Here is a 14,212-nt window from a genome sequence, read left to right as displayed (position 1 = left end):
ATTCAGAAGAGAGAATCAGAAACTCACAAAAAGAATGTGAACGAGTTTGAGGAATAAAGAAAAAGCCAACTGAAATTGTGCCATAGCCTTAAAAATTGCCGAAACATAACAGAAAAAAAAAAAAAAAAAAAGAAGTTTTATATCATCTCTTTGTGGGTTCTGATTGTCACATGTAGTGTCTGAACATTGGCTCTTCTCTAGCTAAAGCCTAAAGTTAAAGAGTTAATTACTCATCTTAATGAAAACGTGTGGGTCATACTCATCACTCATGTCTCGTTTCTCTCTATCTCAACTGCTGTCTTAATTGATAATCAGTTTTTTAATGATTCGTTTAAATATAATGATGTATAGTTAACGTTGTTTAAGAAAATGAAAAAAATGAAAAAACAATTAACGGATACCATCGTTGAGAACACCCGAAATACAAAGGAATACGTACATGATTATTTTTCATCACCTGGCTCTAGATAGAAACCCTAAACAAACTAGTTGAGAATTATCGAAAGTAGTAGTAGTATTATAAAGTTTGAATTTGTAACAGTAATGCAGGAAAGTTTGAATTATCATAAGCCCTGCCTCTTGCATTTATAGTCATAATTATTAAAACGGTTGGTATCAATTAATCATATTGAAGACTGAAGTGCTGCATCATGTGCCTGCCTCTCTAACTTTTAATTTTGCTATATATAGCTAGATGTCACATTTGAAATTAGGTGTTGAATAGCAGAATATTATGAATATTTAAGTCTCCCCCTCGATCATTGAACTGCCGTTGTTGACCAGCCCTCAAGTTTATTTTCGGAATAGCAATAAACAAATTAGTACTATCAACTTAGAAATAGTAAAAGACTTGATCGTTGCCGGAAAAATGGATCCTCAGAAATAGAATATTGGGAGCTAGTTGACCAGAAACCTATAGGAAACAAACAACAATAGTAAATCATGATGCATTTGAGATGAATATCGATTATGATCTTATGGAAACAACTTTAGTTGAAATAGGTCTAAATCATTAATTAGAAGAAACTAAATTAAATAATAACGTAGCTCAATGATCATTTTCCTACTAATCAGAATGAGAAATTTAAACTTAGATACATGTTTTTGCATTTCTATGTTGTAGGACATGTTTTCCAACATGTACAAGTAAATTTGAACAATCTTTGTTTTGGGCACAAATCCTTTAAACAACTTGGATAATTGAGGCCAAAATCCTCGGAAAACTTGCTCGTGAAGCCTTCTTGTGTTGTCCGTTCTATAAATAATCAAACTTAAAAGAGAAGATTTTAGAAATTCAATAATTACAAGCGAAAGGAAAAGGGACAAAACAAGAAGTCGGTTTTGGAGGAAAAAATATTTGATATAATAGCGTATGGTCCTTAGTCCATCTTCTTTTGTCAAAAGTCGGTTTGACATGAGAAAAAATTTAACCTTGCATACGTGTCACAAGAGCAAGAGTGCAACAATACGTGTGATTAGAGTGTGGAAGATTTGAGAGAACACTTAGTGACTAGTATGATATTGACAAACTAATACTATTAAACAATTGAACAATGTATACGAATACGAGCTGTATTGGTGTTGAACGTTCTAGACTTCTAGTGTGATATGATCGATTGAACAACAATCCGACTTGTCGCCTCACAGGAATGCCAACCCGCTAGAGTGTTGATCAATAAGACTGCATCACTTTTTTAATCTTTATATAAATTTTAGAGGCTAATTTTTTTATAAATTATATTTATAACTATTATGATAACCTATAGACAACAAAGTATATAACATGTGGAGGGTTTACATAATTTTCAAATCTGGCTCTAACTAAGTACATATATATATATATATAAAAAAAACATTAACACGGTGGTAAACAATTTACAGCCATTCGTGATTTAAGGTTTAATTCTGATGAATTATGACAATTTTTTAAATTCATGAAATGGTAGAAAGTATGAGTTTCGGTTTATGCTTTATCACGGAGGTATATATCGTGGACGAATTTATTAAAAATTTGTGAGAGTATTTATAAAAGAATATCAAGTTGGAGAAAAAGAAAAGAATAACAAGTTGGTTGAACTCCCACGCTTCAGACACAAGCAAAGCCTATCTTCAAGTCTTTTTCAGGAATTTCCAATCCGCCACGCAAAATACACTCTCACTTTCGTCATTTTCTGACCTTACCTCACCAAATGTATGTTACTACCATTTCATTGATTTTAATAACATCATTCTCTCTGTTAAACACAATTTAATATCACTTTTAAATTTTCATCAAGGGTGGTGTTTATGAGAAGCCATTTAAAAATAAGCACGTCTTCGTTAGGGCCAACATGAGATTGAAGTCAGAAGTAACGCTTAGGAATAATTAAAACTAAATTAATCAGCCATCAAGATAGGTGTATTACTTAATACTAATTATGCTACGTATCTCTGCAAATCTATTTAATTATGGTACAAGCCTTCTGTTAAATTTTAAACTCATGGAAAGATTCTAAATTAACGAGATGAAATCTTTAATTAAACACCTCTTAAACAGTATCTCCCTTAATTATGGAAGATGATTCCTTACTTTATTCTGATTTTATTCTGTTCTCAAATCTTAACAAGTTTGGTTTCCACCTCACCTAAATCCGCCTTCACGCGTAAATTTTGTTTTTTTGATACACATTCATTGTTCTACGTTTTGCAAAAAATAGTGATAATAATTGCGAATATAATATTCCATGTATATCTCTTCTTAATATTTTTCCTTTTAGGCAAGTAGTCGCCGACCTCATATGATATCACTATGAATTGAACCATAACTATGAAAAGGTATAAAAGAAATATCTAAGTGATATAATAAAACAATAATGTAACAATATGATGGTGGCATATACTCTTCCAGGTAAGGAAGACGTGTATCCCATCTTTCATTCCACTTTTTCCTCTTTATAAATTGGACGATCCCTCTATTTCACCATTTATTCCTCTTATTCTTTAGGTACAATTTATTGCTAGAATTTTTACAAAAATATTAGTCGACCAATGATGTCATGCTGATATTGAATAGGTGGAAAATCATTAAGTTTTTCAACTACCATTCTTAAATTTACAATAATTTCAAGTACTTGAGGTGGAGACGACTCATAACGAAACATGTATGACTGTATGAGTATGACATTGGAAACTATTGGTCACAAGAGCCATTTTCCACTTCTTCCCTTTTCGAGAGCCGCTAAACAGAAGAAGAAACAACAGTTTGCAAAACTATAGTCAATAGTGTTTCACTCGGTTAGTATCAGTTGGTTGTAGGAACATACCAAAGCGGAATGAAGTTAAACCGATCAAACCCGAGGGGATACGTCAATCAGAAAAGATCACAAGTCCGGTCCAACCTTTGTGGTCGCCAACACATTCTATTCATCACTAGCCGACTTCTTCTAAGTTCTGACAATAGAAAACCCTTTTAAATTCTACAAATAAACCTAAACTAATCCACGTACAACATATTACAATGTGGGGCATCATCATTCATCGTCAAGTTTACGCAGTTTTAGCTTTTCGATGAGTTTCATTTTTTTAAACTTAAAACATCAAACTTTGTTTAATAAATTCAAAGAAGATTTCTTGAATTAATTATAAATTATTTTTAAAAAGTATATCATGGACGCAGAGGAATATGATCGAATATAACAAAATCTTCCAGATCAGTAAGACGTGTCTTTCCACATTCATAGCCTTCCTCTTTTCTTCTTTCAAACATTCCAAGTTTTACTCCTTCATGAATCCAAAAGATTCCCAATTCCATTAATAATATATTCATATGTATTCTTTTCCATCTGCTCCCTAATATATTCCATATGTTCAGTCATTTTTCTAATTGGGTCAGTCAGCTATCTCTTTTACCAAAACACTTTTTTTCCATTTCCCTCCTATGTAAATTTTGTCTTCAGTCATGTTTTTCCCTCCATAGATTTTTCGTTGTTTTTTTATATATGTCCAGAAAGTGAAGACCTTTTCCACCTCTTTTGTTTTTGTTTTTAATGTATTTTTCTACTAATTTATTTTGTTTTTCTCTCAATTCCATCTGAATTTTCATGTCCCTGTTAGTCAAGTAGTTCAAACTCCATCACCAAACGCAACCTGCAAAACAAAAACAAAATTCAAAATGTCCACGAAAATATAACTACAAAAAAATGTAAGTAACATAAAACGGAAAAAAAAAAAAAACGAATGGAACATACCTGACACGACGAATAACGCATACCTGGAAAACTAACGCAACGCTTCACGGTAGAAACGACGACGGATAATGGCAAACAACGCCGGTCAACGGAGTACACGAACGTTGACTTGACGGGACACGAAAAAAAAAACGCTAATCTGACAAACACATACACAATTGATTGTGAGGAATGAGAAATCTCACTTTGTTCAATACAGAAATTAGATTCAGTTCTTTGATTTTCGATTTTAGGTCTCTAATTTTTGGTGAGACTCCGAACATTTTTTTTTTTTTGGGGTTCGACAAAGACGCAAGAGAGAGCAACAAAAACAGTAAAAAAGAGAACGTATGTACAATGCATTCTAGCATCTTCTTTCACCCAACAACAAAAAAATTATGATAGGTGTGTGTTTCTTCCTTTTACAAAATCTCGATTTCTCGAGGATGATTCTTCTTCGCAGACCTCAGCTTCATAACAAGACTTCTTCGCCGGATCTACTAAATCCTGTGGTGGTTTTCGTTTAAAGAGAGAAGAACAACAAACAAAACAAACCTGAATTAACCAAAATCCAGATCAAAATCAATTCTCATCAGCTTTCGCCATGATTGAGAGTCGACTAGGACGTGGCTGATAAGCAGCTCGTCTTTTCAGATGATGCGAAGAAGGTCGAATCAAAGTAGTCAAAGCTCTTCTCACCCACTCTCCTTCAACACCACCAATTCTCACCAGCGAATTAGTCATCGCAGATCGACGCATATTCAATCCATTCGTTGTATACGAAGCTGTACCTTGACCATGTGGATTCGCTACGTTCTTATGTAGACTGCATCTGAAAGATCCTGGATGCGTCGTCGGAGAACACATACATCTCCTTGAGATCTTGTGATTATGGCTCGGTGGCTGATTCTTCGAAACGGAGATCGATTTGTTAGTCGGAGATATAGATCTGCTATCGAGAGAGTAACGAAACGACTGAGACATCGGTTGCGCTGTGTAGAGATTCACACGAGTCGGTGACGCAGATCGGTGGTGACTGTGATTGCTCTCGTGATGACGGTGATTGCTGAAAAAAGCTGACGACGGAGATGAAAAGCTAGAACTCGTTGATGAAGCGAAAGCTGATGAAGAAGATGACGGAACGGCTCTTGAGTAACCACCGCAAAATCGACCTGACGGTGATTGTGAACGAAGCACCGGTCCGTTTGACTTGGTTCGTGACGATGTAGTCACCATTTTTTTCTTCTATGAAAGTCAAATTTGTGAGAGAGGAAGAAGAAGAGAAGAACAAGGTTTTTTTTTTTTTTTTTTGATTAGCTGCTCTGTAGAAAGTGCCTAAGGGAGGTTGGTTCGGCAAACCTAGCGAGTCTCAGGAACCGAATTTATAGCAAAAGCTTGTTCAATGGCAATAAATGTAAATACGTTCAAAGACTTTGACCATTTTCGAAATTTAGGTATTTCTATGTCGGGTTAGTCAAATTTAACCATGGTTAATGAAACTTAACTATGGTTAGCAAAATAAATTACTAATTTGTTTTTCAATTTGAGGCGGTTTTGCCGTTTCGAAAAGAATCGGGTTCGGATCCAACGGCTGAGATGACAAATCAGAGGGAATGCTTTTGGGGGCAGTTAAAAAAGCTGCCACGTGTCATGACTAAGAAAGATGTCAGCTCTTAAGTAGGAGAGTACCCAGAGAAAGTTTAGATAATTACGTAAATTGCCATTGCCCGTTGTTTTGCCAAGAGCCGGATTTACATTTCCAATGGTTTTATTTTGTTTGTTTTATCGTCACAACCCAATGGTTCTGTAACGGTATTGATTCAGATTAATAAGATTATACAAAAGTTTAGCATCTAACAACATTTGTGTAAATTTAGGCTATCTAAAGAAGGCTTCGAATAAATCAGTCTTATGTATAGTGTATTCTAGAGTAAAACATTTTTGCCAACATAAAATAGTTTTAATAAATGTAAGAGAGTTCAATACTAATAAATTAGTGAGCTAAAATCACATATGTCAAACCATTCAAAAGTCTACCAAATAAATATGACTTTATATTGGGTTTATAAAATAATTTTAATAGCAATTTGAAGATTTGTGTCATATTTATTTGGTAGACTTTGAATAGTTTTATAAACATATTTTAAATAATTAAATTTGGTTTATAAAATAAATTTAATAGCAATTTGAAGATTTATGACTTTTAGTAATTTTAGATTTTGTAGTAGATATTAAAAGCTTACATTGATCAAATTTAGCACTCTATTGTTCTTGTTTTTTTTTTGTCTGAAACATGCCTTTGGTCTACGTATATAGTCTCTTAACATCAAATATTAATTACTAATTATTATTTTTTTATAATAAATATCAAAATTAGTTTTTTTTTTTTTTGGGTTCATCAATACTAGTTGCTAATACCCAACAACATCAATATAGAAATCTTATAACATGAAGGTAACATATAAAGTTACATCTATGATCTAACTGACACCATCATTAAAAGTACCTACGTTTGCTGGTTTGTTTCCTTTCAAGATGGTTTAATGCTAGAAGAAGAAATAACAGCTCACTACCAAATAAAAAAGGGCCAAAGAGAGAGGACTTGATATAGCTAGTTTTTTGGAAGGCAATGCCAATCGTTAATTCGTAACACTTTAAGAATTTCGTATTATGATCATAATTAGTCAAGAGTTACTCAACACGTAACACTTAACATATTTCAACAACTTTTCACCTTAAACCTACTGGTGAGTTAGCCAAACTCTTGAATGGGCTTAAAAGCAATGTAACAACAACAACGAATCTAGCATTTGGTATAAAGTTGTTACGGTGGAGGAGATCCATGCAACTGTGTTTCATATTAGACCTAAAGAGTCCCTACAAATTGATGGAACTACTGACTCGAACACTATTCTGATGTATTAGAACATTTATATGCTATCTTAAAGGTATAACAGCTTCTCTGCAGAAGGAATTTGGTGATGAACTCAACCATAGTAATAATATATGTCTTATTCCAATGCGTCCTTAACCGCAAAATACAAAATATGCTTAGACAGATTATTGCCAGTAATAGTTTTGGTGCAGAATATCAATTTTAAGAATTTGATGGATACATTTCAGAGAGTTCTTACCAACTAAACCTTTAAACACGGTTTCTACAGATATTAAACGTTTGACGGTCAGAAACGACCTATATTTTGTCTAATTTGATTAAATATTTAAGAGAGAATTATGATTGAGATTATTAATAAGGTCTGATCTACTCGTTTCACATTTTGTCTAAATTGGTCTTGACAGAATCCATATTTTGTGTGTAATTAATTCTTAGTAGCACCTATCAAACGTTAATACCACTAAAATAGTATTATACCTGATAAAAACTAAAAGAAAGTAAAACTAATATTAGACATTAGTATATGATTAGGTGGGTACGACGATTGTAAACAGTTGATTTAGACGAATCTAGGCAATAAATATAATTGAAAATAGTAGTAGATCACAATGATGCGGGGCACATGGAGGTCGTGTTGGGTAAGTTAGGGACAAAACAGTTATTTTTGTATGGTCGGGACACACAATGTGATAAAGCAATAGGCTACAACACTCACACCACCACGTCCACATTACTACGACACGTATAGATTTATGTCACACGTGTCCAGGCTTCTACTAGCATCATAACAATCCAAGAGCCAAAAGTGTTTAACTGGTGATCCAATGTCTGACACTGGATTTAGAGTGGAAGTTGGATTTATTTAACATGGTCATGGTCATGGCCTGGTCGTGGTCATGTGATTATTCGTTCTTATTACAATCCAAAAGTCCACTAGTAATCATCTGGACTCACCTTTATTTGGTGAAAGTCCCTTCGGGGACATCCGATAAAAAAATTATTCGGTGAAAACAAATATTTGTTCCAAATCTTTTTTTACAAGGAAACTCTTTTACTCTAGTGGCGATAAGATCATAAGAGTAATTTCACACAAAAAAATAGATCAAGAGTAATCTTCTGTATCTATTTTTATCAGCATTTGTTAAGTTGATATCTTTTTTGGCGAGTATAAAGCGTGTTACAATCTTCTTCATTATATGTCCGATATCTCATGCACGATATAAAAAGGTGCTTCGAGAATGTAAAACTGAATAGAGAGGGCTCGATGCCTATGGAGTATAGTAATTGGTAAATAGTAAATTGTAAGGAATATTTAATTTGACTCGAGTTTGAGAATCATATTACAAAGGATATGATGCTTTATTTCTCTCTCTGATATTTTCATTTTATTAAAGTGGTTGTAGCAATGATGTTGTACTAGCATCCAATATTATAATGTACAGATTTCAATAATTATGATATTATGCTGATTTGCCATTTTTTCTTCTTCATTTCGACATCTGTTTGTATATTTGGTTAATCAATAACCATCCACTAAAAGAGACATTTGAATATCTTAGTATTATCTGGTGCACAAAAAAAAATAAAAATCTTAGTATTATCTAAACAATCCAGAAACTAACGATCTTAAAAACCTTATTTACCAAAAATGGTATTCTTTTTTTTTTTTTTTTTTTGGTTGTAAAGGATTCAATCATATCAATATTAACTCTTCTATCTTAAAATTGAAGAAGTATCGTGATTTCTTAGTGTTATCTTAGCTTTAACTTTTAACCGTTTACCTTCATGCAAGTATTGATTTAGCTACTGGTAAGTGGTAACCCGTTGCATCTTATTGTAGTATTGTGTATATATATATATGATCGAAAAACATGACATCCACCGAGAATGCATCCACTCCAGACTTAAACACATGTTACACTAAAATGGTGTTACTCGTAGAAAAACCAAGGAATATAGCTAAAAAGAGTTCACCAGTTCTTTATAGATGAACTTTCTTTTACTATTACTTTTTTTTTCTTCATATTTCTGCTTTACTTTCATTTTATTTAGTGAAATAAGTATAACTATTTTTATTTTATTTAGAAAATTGCTGTTGATTTGAATATCTTTTTATTTTTGATTGTACAATTCGCAGTTTTGCACCGTTTAATACTTTGTAAAAACAACTTTAATCAAAAATAAATGTTAAAACCCCACGAGAAGACTGTTCCTAGAGATATTGTCGTGCCATAGGTTGTAATTGCAACACACACCAACCCACCTATACTCCATAAATTGCATTAATCATTGACTTTTTAAGATATAAAGAGGAAACTGAAATTAAAAGATTCCCGATATAGGGCTCGTAAATGCGACGATATGATATGAATATAGAATCATTATAATTGTCTCAATTTACAGTTTAACGGTTTAGCCAAATAAGAAATTACAGTAATTTTTTTCTTAAATTAAAGTTGCGTTACAAAACTACTGTAATAATTAAACATGATTGACTAATGAGTTTCAAATAGAGAATTGGAGACCATGATGGACATCCCGCCAATAGAAGACCAAGAAACAACAATATTAATTTATAAAATGCACTAAAAACTTGGTTGCATGTTATAGGGAAGAGTTTTAAAACGACGAAAAAATAGTCACCAAAGTTATGGAGAATCATCATCTTCTCCTCAACAATAGGGTCTAGAGCTAAAATCAATAGCAGTTAGGCCTCTGTGTTAAAAAAATGTTTAGAACACTTTCTATGAATAAATATTTTTAAATTGGGTAATGGACCCAGAACCCAAATCTTTTTTGCATACCCTTAAAAACAACGGGCCAGCATGGCCCATATACACAATTTCAATTTTTTTTCCCTCGGAGATTCTGGTAGCCTAAGTCCACTTCTTTCATCATACAAAAGAAAATGAGAATTATACATGATTCTGTGAAACTTCGATTCAAAATTATCGCGTTTTTTTATTCCTTTTCTTTTCAGTTTTAAGAAGAAACACATGGAAACAAAACAAAAAACTTCTATAATTGAAATTTGAAACACACCGTTTATACATGGAAACGTTTAATTTGCTCTACATATGTTCAGGACTTTATGATATAAATATAAATATCAAGGTCTAAAACGAAAAAGCGAAACAAATCAGGGTTATATTTGTTATTTTCCCAAACGTTATAACAGCAATGCATAAAGCTCTGTTTGAATCTGTTATACTGAGAGGTCTCTTGCAGAGGGAAAAAAAACAGAATTGAAAGAAGAAAGAAAGGAATCTTTCTGCAGGATCGTGGATGAGATTCTAGGGTTCAAGCATCACACCGAAATCTGTTCTCCATCTGTACGATTTTCTCAAGTTCTTACTTACTCTTTCGCATTTGGTATCTCTTCCTCCTAATCTCATCGTTCGTCTTCGTGATGCTTTCTTTCGCTCTCCATATTCTAGGGTTTTAGTTAATATCGTTTTCTCTGTTTCTTGATTAAAGTTAGTAGCGAATGGTGAGTTTGCGTGGTGATCAAAGTTTGTATATTGGTGGTGAATGGTGATCGCAGAGTAAGCTTTTCATAATCAGTCACCAAATATGGAGATTCTGATGATAAAAGTTTAGTCTTTGGCTGGTTTGGTTTAGTGTTTTCGTCTCTGATTGGATTTTGTATATTTTGTTCTCAGGTTTTTCAAAAGCTTTTGAAAGGAATGGGAGACACGCACGATTTCACGGATTTGATTAGGATAAAGATTAAGATATTGCATTCTACAACTCACACCTTAAGTGTTGAGAGAACTGTAAGATTGTTCTTTATGGTTAAAAATTGTGTGTTTCCTTGTGTCCTTCTGTATTCCATAATGGTTTCTTGGTTGATCATTAGTTGTGATAACCAATGGCATCATATTTGTTCTGCTATAGACTTATTTCTCTATGGTTTGCAGATACCTGTACGAGATCTGAAGCAGGATATTTGTTACTATTGTGGAGTTTCACCGGAACGACAACCTCGCTTGTTATTCCGGGGAAGAGTTTTGAAGAATGATCAACGCTTATCAGATTATCGTATCCTGCCTTTGTTTTTTTCATCGCATCTCATAATACTTGGTTTCATTTTTCGAATGAATCTTTCTTTAAATGGGTTAAATCTTAGATGTTGAAGAAGGCCACACTCTGTATTTGGTAAAAGGATCACCACCAATTCCACTATTCTCTAGTAATGCAGGTGTATATTCTCTCAATAGTCTCTAAATTAACACTTGGTAAAATACTAATTCTCTAAGTTGGTAAATTCTTTTTCAGCGGCTAATTCAAATCTTGGTCGAGTGAGTTTCTCTTGCTCTCTTTTGTATCTTCTTTGATGTTTAAGGGCCACTTGAGATTCAAGAAGTAAGCATCTATCTCTCCTTTATTTGGCCAGGGGACTCTGACTGACCATTCTTATCAACTGACCGCAAGAGGATATGATACACCATCTGTTGTAAGTCATTGTAAAAGGTTTCTTATATTCTCAGGGTACACACTCTTTAACTTACTCATGAAAATTATATCTATTGGTCATTCTGCAGGTGATTCCAGATTCTATCACAACCTTATCTCGACATCTGGATCGTATAAGACAAGTGTTTGCTACATATGGTTAGACATGGTTTCTATTTAGTTGAAATAAAATCTCTGAATTTCTGTGACATTTTGTATTGTGAATTTTCTAGGTAACAATGATGATAACAACTGGCAAGCTCCTAACCGTTCCAGGGAGGATCTGATCGCAAGAGAATGTCATTGGGGGGAGTTGGCACATACGACAAGGCGATTGTTGATTGGTGAAGTTGCTGAATGTTTATCAGTATGTTGTCTTCTTCTCTTGAATCGAGTTTTTACCACATTCCATTATATGTTTTTTGATTTTGGGATAAAATTGTTTTCATTGTGCAGAATATTTCAATGTTGCTTGTGGATCAAGTAAATGTTACGGACCCATCAGCCCGAAGATTGCGGCAAGAAAGAGTGGTTGAATCAGGAAGCCTCTTGTGTCACTTAGGAAGTTCAATTCTTGCGTTAGGCCATGGCACCTCAAGAATTAGCATGGGAGAAACACAAGTGTGTACATATGTATCTGATTAATATTTTTAAGACGAATTAGCTTGTAGATGCCTTTGCGTTTATGTGTATGTCTACGACTACAATATAACACTTATCCTTTTGTATGTATCTCAGGATGATGTTGGTCGTGCAGTGTTCATATCCCCAACAGGTCAAAATCGGTTACAGGTTTGTTCTGTCTCTTTCTTCATCACCAATTTATGTATCACTCATTGACACATACACATTTTGACCTTTTTCTTCATATAGTCACATCACTCTTGGCTGCAAACAAGTATTAGAGCAGGAAGGAGGATAAGAATTATATCACGTAGGAGATCATCGAGGAATCAACAACATTCCGATCTCTATTTCAATGCATCTGATCAAAATGCAGACAATACCTCCTCTCCTCGACTTACCACAGATGTAACTAATGGAATCATGGTGACATAGTAATACATATACGCAGTATAGTTATAACTTTGTTGCATTTGTGTGTTGGTATCATTTCGCAGGAGGAGCTTTCAGATTCAGACTCAGAACATGAGATGGTAAACATAGTTAGTACTTTAAACCTATACTATAGCAAAGCCAAGAAAGAGATGGTTGGAAGTTTTGGCCTCTGAGACACTATTTTTTGGATGTGGACGACGCAGAGCGAGTGAAACTTGGTGGTGGAGAATGGAAGCAATTAGAGATGCAAAAAGGAGACACTTTTATATTTTTCATTCGGAACTCTATTTGTTTTTCAAATTACAATAGAACAGCAAAAAGTCTTTTTTTTTTTGTTCATAACATAGTAGCAACACCTTTGTTATATACACTTATTTCCAATAAAAATTGATTCTTTTAAAGTTCAAGTCAAAAACAACAAATTTCTCTAGCAGCACTATCATGGTGAAAACTATATATTATACAAGTAGCAATATTTATTATTACAAAACAAAAATAACTTTAGCAAGAAAACGCGGATCAGGCCCAAAAGCCCACGCATTATCCACGGAGTTTTGTTTACTCTCTCTTATCTTCTTCTTTTTTGTTTTCCTATTTATTCTCACCAGACACATTCTCTTTCCCTCACTTGTCTTCTTTTTTCCTAATTCAAGAAACCATATAATCTTTTCCTCTGTATTTTTTTACAAATCCCTCAAAGAAACAAAATTTACAAGATCAAGAATGTATAACGAATGCAGCTCTCCCTCCACCGCAAGATCAACAACGAGAGTCACAAATCACAGAATGAGATCTCCGATCTGTTGTATAGGAGCCAACGCGGTGGTTGAGCCAGAAGCCATGATGATCGGAGGAGAACAAAGAACACCAAGATCTCCTTACGAATGGCTCAAATCTACGGCGCAGGAGCTAGAGTTAAGAGATCGGTGCCGGCGTGTGAAGTCACGTATCAAGGTTACGTGTCGTAACAACAATTGTGCTTATAATAATTGTGTTCATCATCATCATCATAGCCAGAGTTATCCTGGAGATTTCAGTTACGATCCGTTGAGTTACGCGCTCAATTTCGAGGATAATGTGAGAGCTGATGACGATGGTTCTTTTCCTAATTTCACGGCGAGGTTGCCTCAGTCGCCGGTGACCAAGACGAGATCGGCGACGGTTGATTTGATCTCTTTCTGACGGAATAATTAATTACAAAAAGATTCTTTAAAAAAATATCTTTTCGTTTTCTTGTGTGTGACGGTGGAATGTAACTGTTCGCCGGAGAAATGACGTAAGAATATGACGTCAGGTGTATGTAAATGCTCTCTCGCCATATTGATTTGATATACTTGTAAAATTGATGTGTGCAAATAAAAAGCAGAAACATTTTCTATGTTTCTTACAAATTTAATCCATTTCACTTTATGCGCTTTGTTGAATTGTTCATAAACTGTTACGGACAAACCCTAAAATAATGGTGTGGATCTAATAGATGGTTAATCATTGCATATTTGATTCCATCATTTCAAATCTTGATTTGATCTTAGCGTTCATTAATTACCACATTGTATTTAGATGGAACAAGAGATGGTTAGAGTTTTTTATTCATCAA

At 33.9% G+C, this 14,212-nt stretch overlaps 3 protein-coding genes and 2 non-coding genes across 9 annotated transcripts; 3 read left to right on the top strand and 2 right to left on the bottom strand.

Annotated features, from left to right (window-relative positions):
- Positions 1 to 4,066: 4,066 nt before the first annotated feature.
- AT5G00365 lies at positions 4,067 to 5,555 on the bottom strand. Of its 2 annotated transcripts, none has more exons than NR_144128.1 (3): positions 4,748 to 5,555; positions 4,227 to 4,365; positions 4,067 to 4,125 (listed from the first exon to the last, which is right to left on the bottom strand). It is a non-coding gene; the product is annotated as an uncharacterized misc_RNA (transcript). The 2 variants fall into 2 exon arrangements; NR_144129.1 differs by having other exon boundaries at positions 4,250 to 4,365.
- Positions 4,391 to 5,560, bottom strand: AT5G11090 (serine-rich protein-like protein). Of its 2 annotated transcripts, none has more exons than NM_121147.3 (1): positions 4,391 to 5,560. In NM_121147.3, exon 1 carries the CDS (start codon positions 5,439 to 5,441, stop codon positions 4,788 to 4,790), a length of 654 nt encoding a protein of 217 aa, NP_196670.1. In that variant the 5' UTR covers positions 5,442 to 5,560; the 3' UTR covers positions 4,391 to 4,787. The 2 variants fall into 2 exon arrangements, 1 of the variants encoding a protein (NP_196670.1); NR_144269.1 differs by having other exon boundaries at positions 4,538 to 5,555.
- Positions 5,561 to 8,069: 2,509 nt separating this feature from the next.
- On the top strand, positions 8,070 to 8,093 carry U6.11p. Its single transcript, NR_142551.1, has one exon. It is a non-coding gene; the product is annotated as an other RNA (small nuclear RNA).
- Positions 8,094 to 10,233: 2,140 nt separating this feature from the next.
- Positions 10,234 to 13,014, top strand: AT5G11080 (Ubiquitin-like superfamily protein; the record flags this gene model as incomplete). Of its 3 annotated transcripts, none has more annotated exons than NM_001203358.1 (12): positions 10,234 to 10,591; positions 10,764 to 10,940; positions 11,022 to 11,142; positions 11,231 to 11,302; positions 11,380 to 11,402; positions 11,498 to 11,557; positions 11,646 to 11,715; positions 11,790 to 11,923; positions 12,013 to 12,177; positions 12,295 to 12,348; positions 12,430 to 12,588; positions 12,678 to 13,014. In NM_001203358.1, the coding sequence occupies 11 exons, from the start codon at positions 10,788 to 10,790 to the stop codon at positions 12,786 to 12,788; spliced, it is 1,122 nt and encodes a 373-aa protein (NP_001190287.1). The 3 variants fall into 3 exon arrangements, with proteins under 3 accessions (NP_001190287.1, NP_001318535.1, NP_001331023.1); NM_001343155.1 differs by having other exon boundaries at positions 10,577 to 10,646; positions 10,764 to 10,877; positions 12,678 to 12,788; NM_001343156.1 differs by lacking the exon at positions 10,234 to 10,591 and having other exon boundaries at positions 10,788 to 10,877; positions 12,678 to 12,713; positions 12,819 to 12,962.
- Positions 13,015 to 13,201: 187 nt separating this feature from the next.
- AT5G11070 (uncharacterized protein) lies at positions 13,202 to 14,145 on the top strand. The gene has a single exon (NM_121145.3). The coding sequence runs from the start codon at positions 13,339 to 13,341 to the stop codon at positions 13,795 to 13,797; it is 459 nt and encodes a 152-aa protein (NP_196668.1). The 5' UTR covers positions 13,202 to 13,338; the 3' UTR covers positions 13,798 to 14,145.
- The last annotated feature ends 67 nt before the right edge of the window (positions 14,146 to 14,212 follow it).

This window comes from Arabidopsis thaliana, chromosome 5 (assembly GCF_000001735.4).
Source record: "Arabidopsis thaliana chromosome 5, partial sequence".
Lineage (NCBI taxonomy): Eukaryota > Viridiplantae > Streptophyta > Magnoliopsida > Brassicales > Brassicaceae > Arabidopsis > Arabidopsis thaliana.
The sequence above is the reverse complement of the archived record's forward strand: the minus strand, read 5'-3'. Positions and strand labels throughout refer to the sequence as shown.

What these genes read in the sequence shown, in the direction of transcription:
- AT5G11090 (NM_121147.3), bottom strand. Translation starts at nt 5,441, where the DNA reads ATGGTGACTACATCGTCACGAACCAAGTCAAACGGACCGGTGCTTCGT.
- AT5G11070 (NM_121145.3), top strand. Translation starts at nt 13,339, where the DNA reads ATGTATAACGAATGCAGCTCTCCCTCCACCGCAAGATCAACAACGAGA.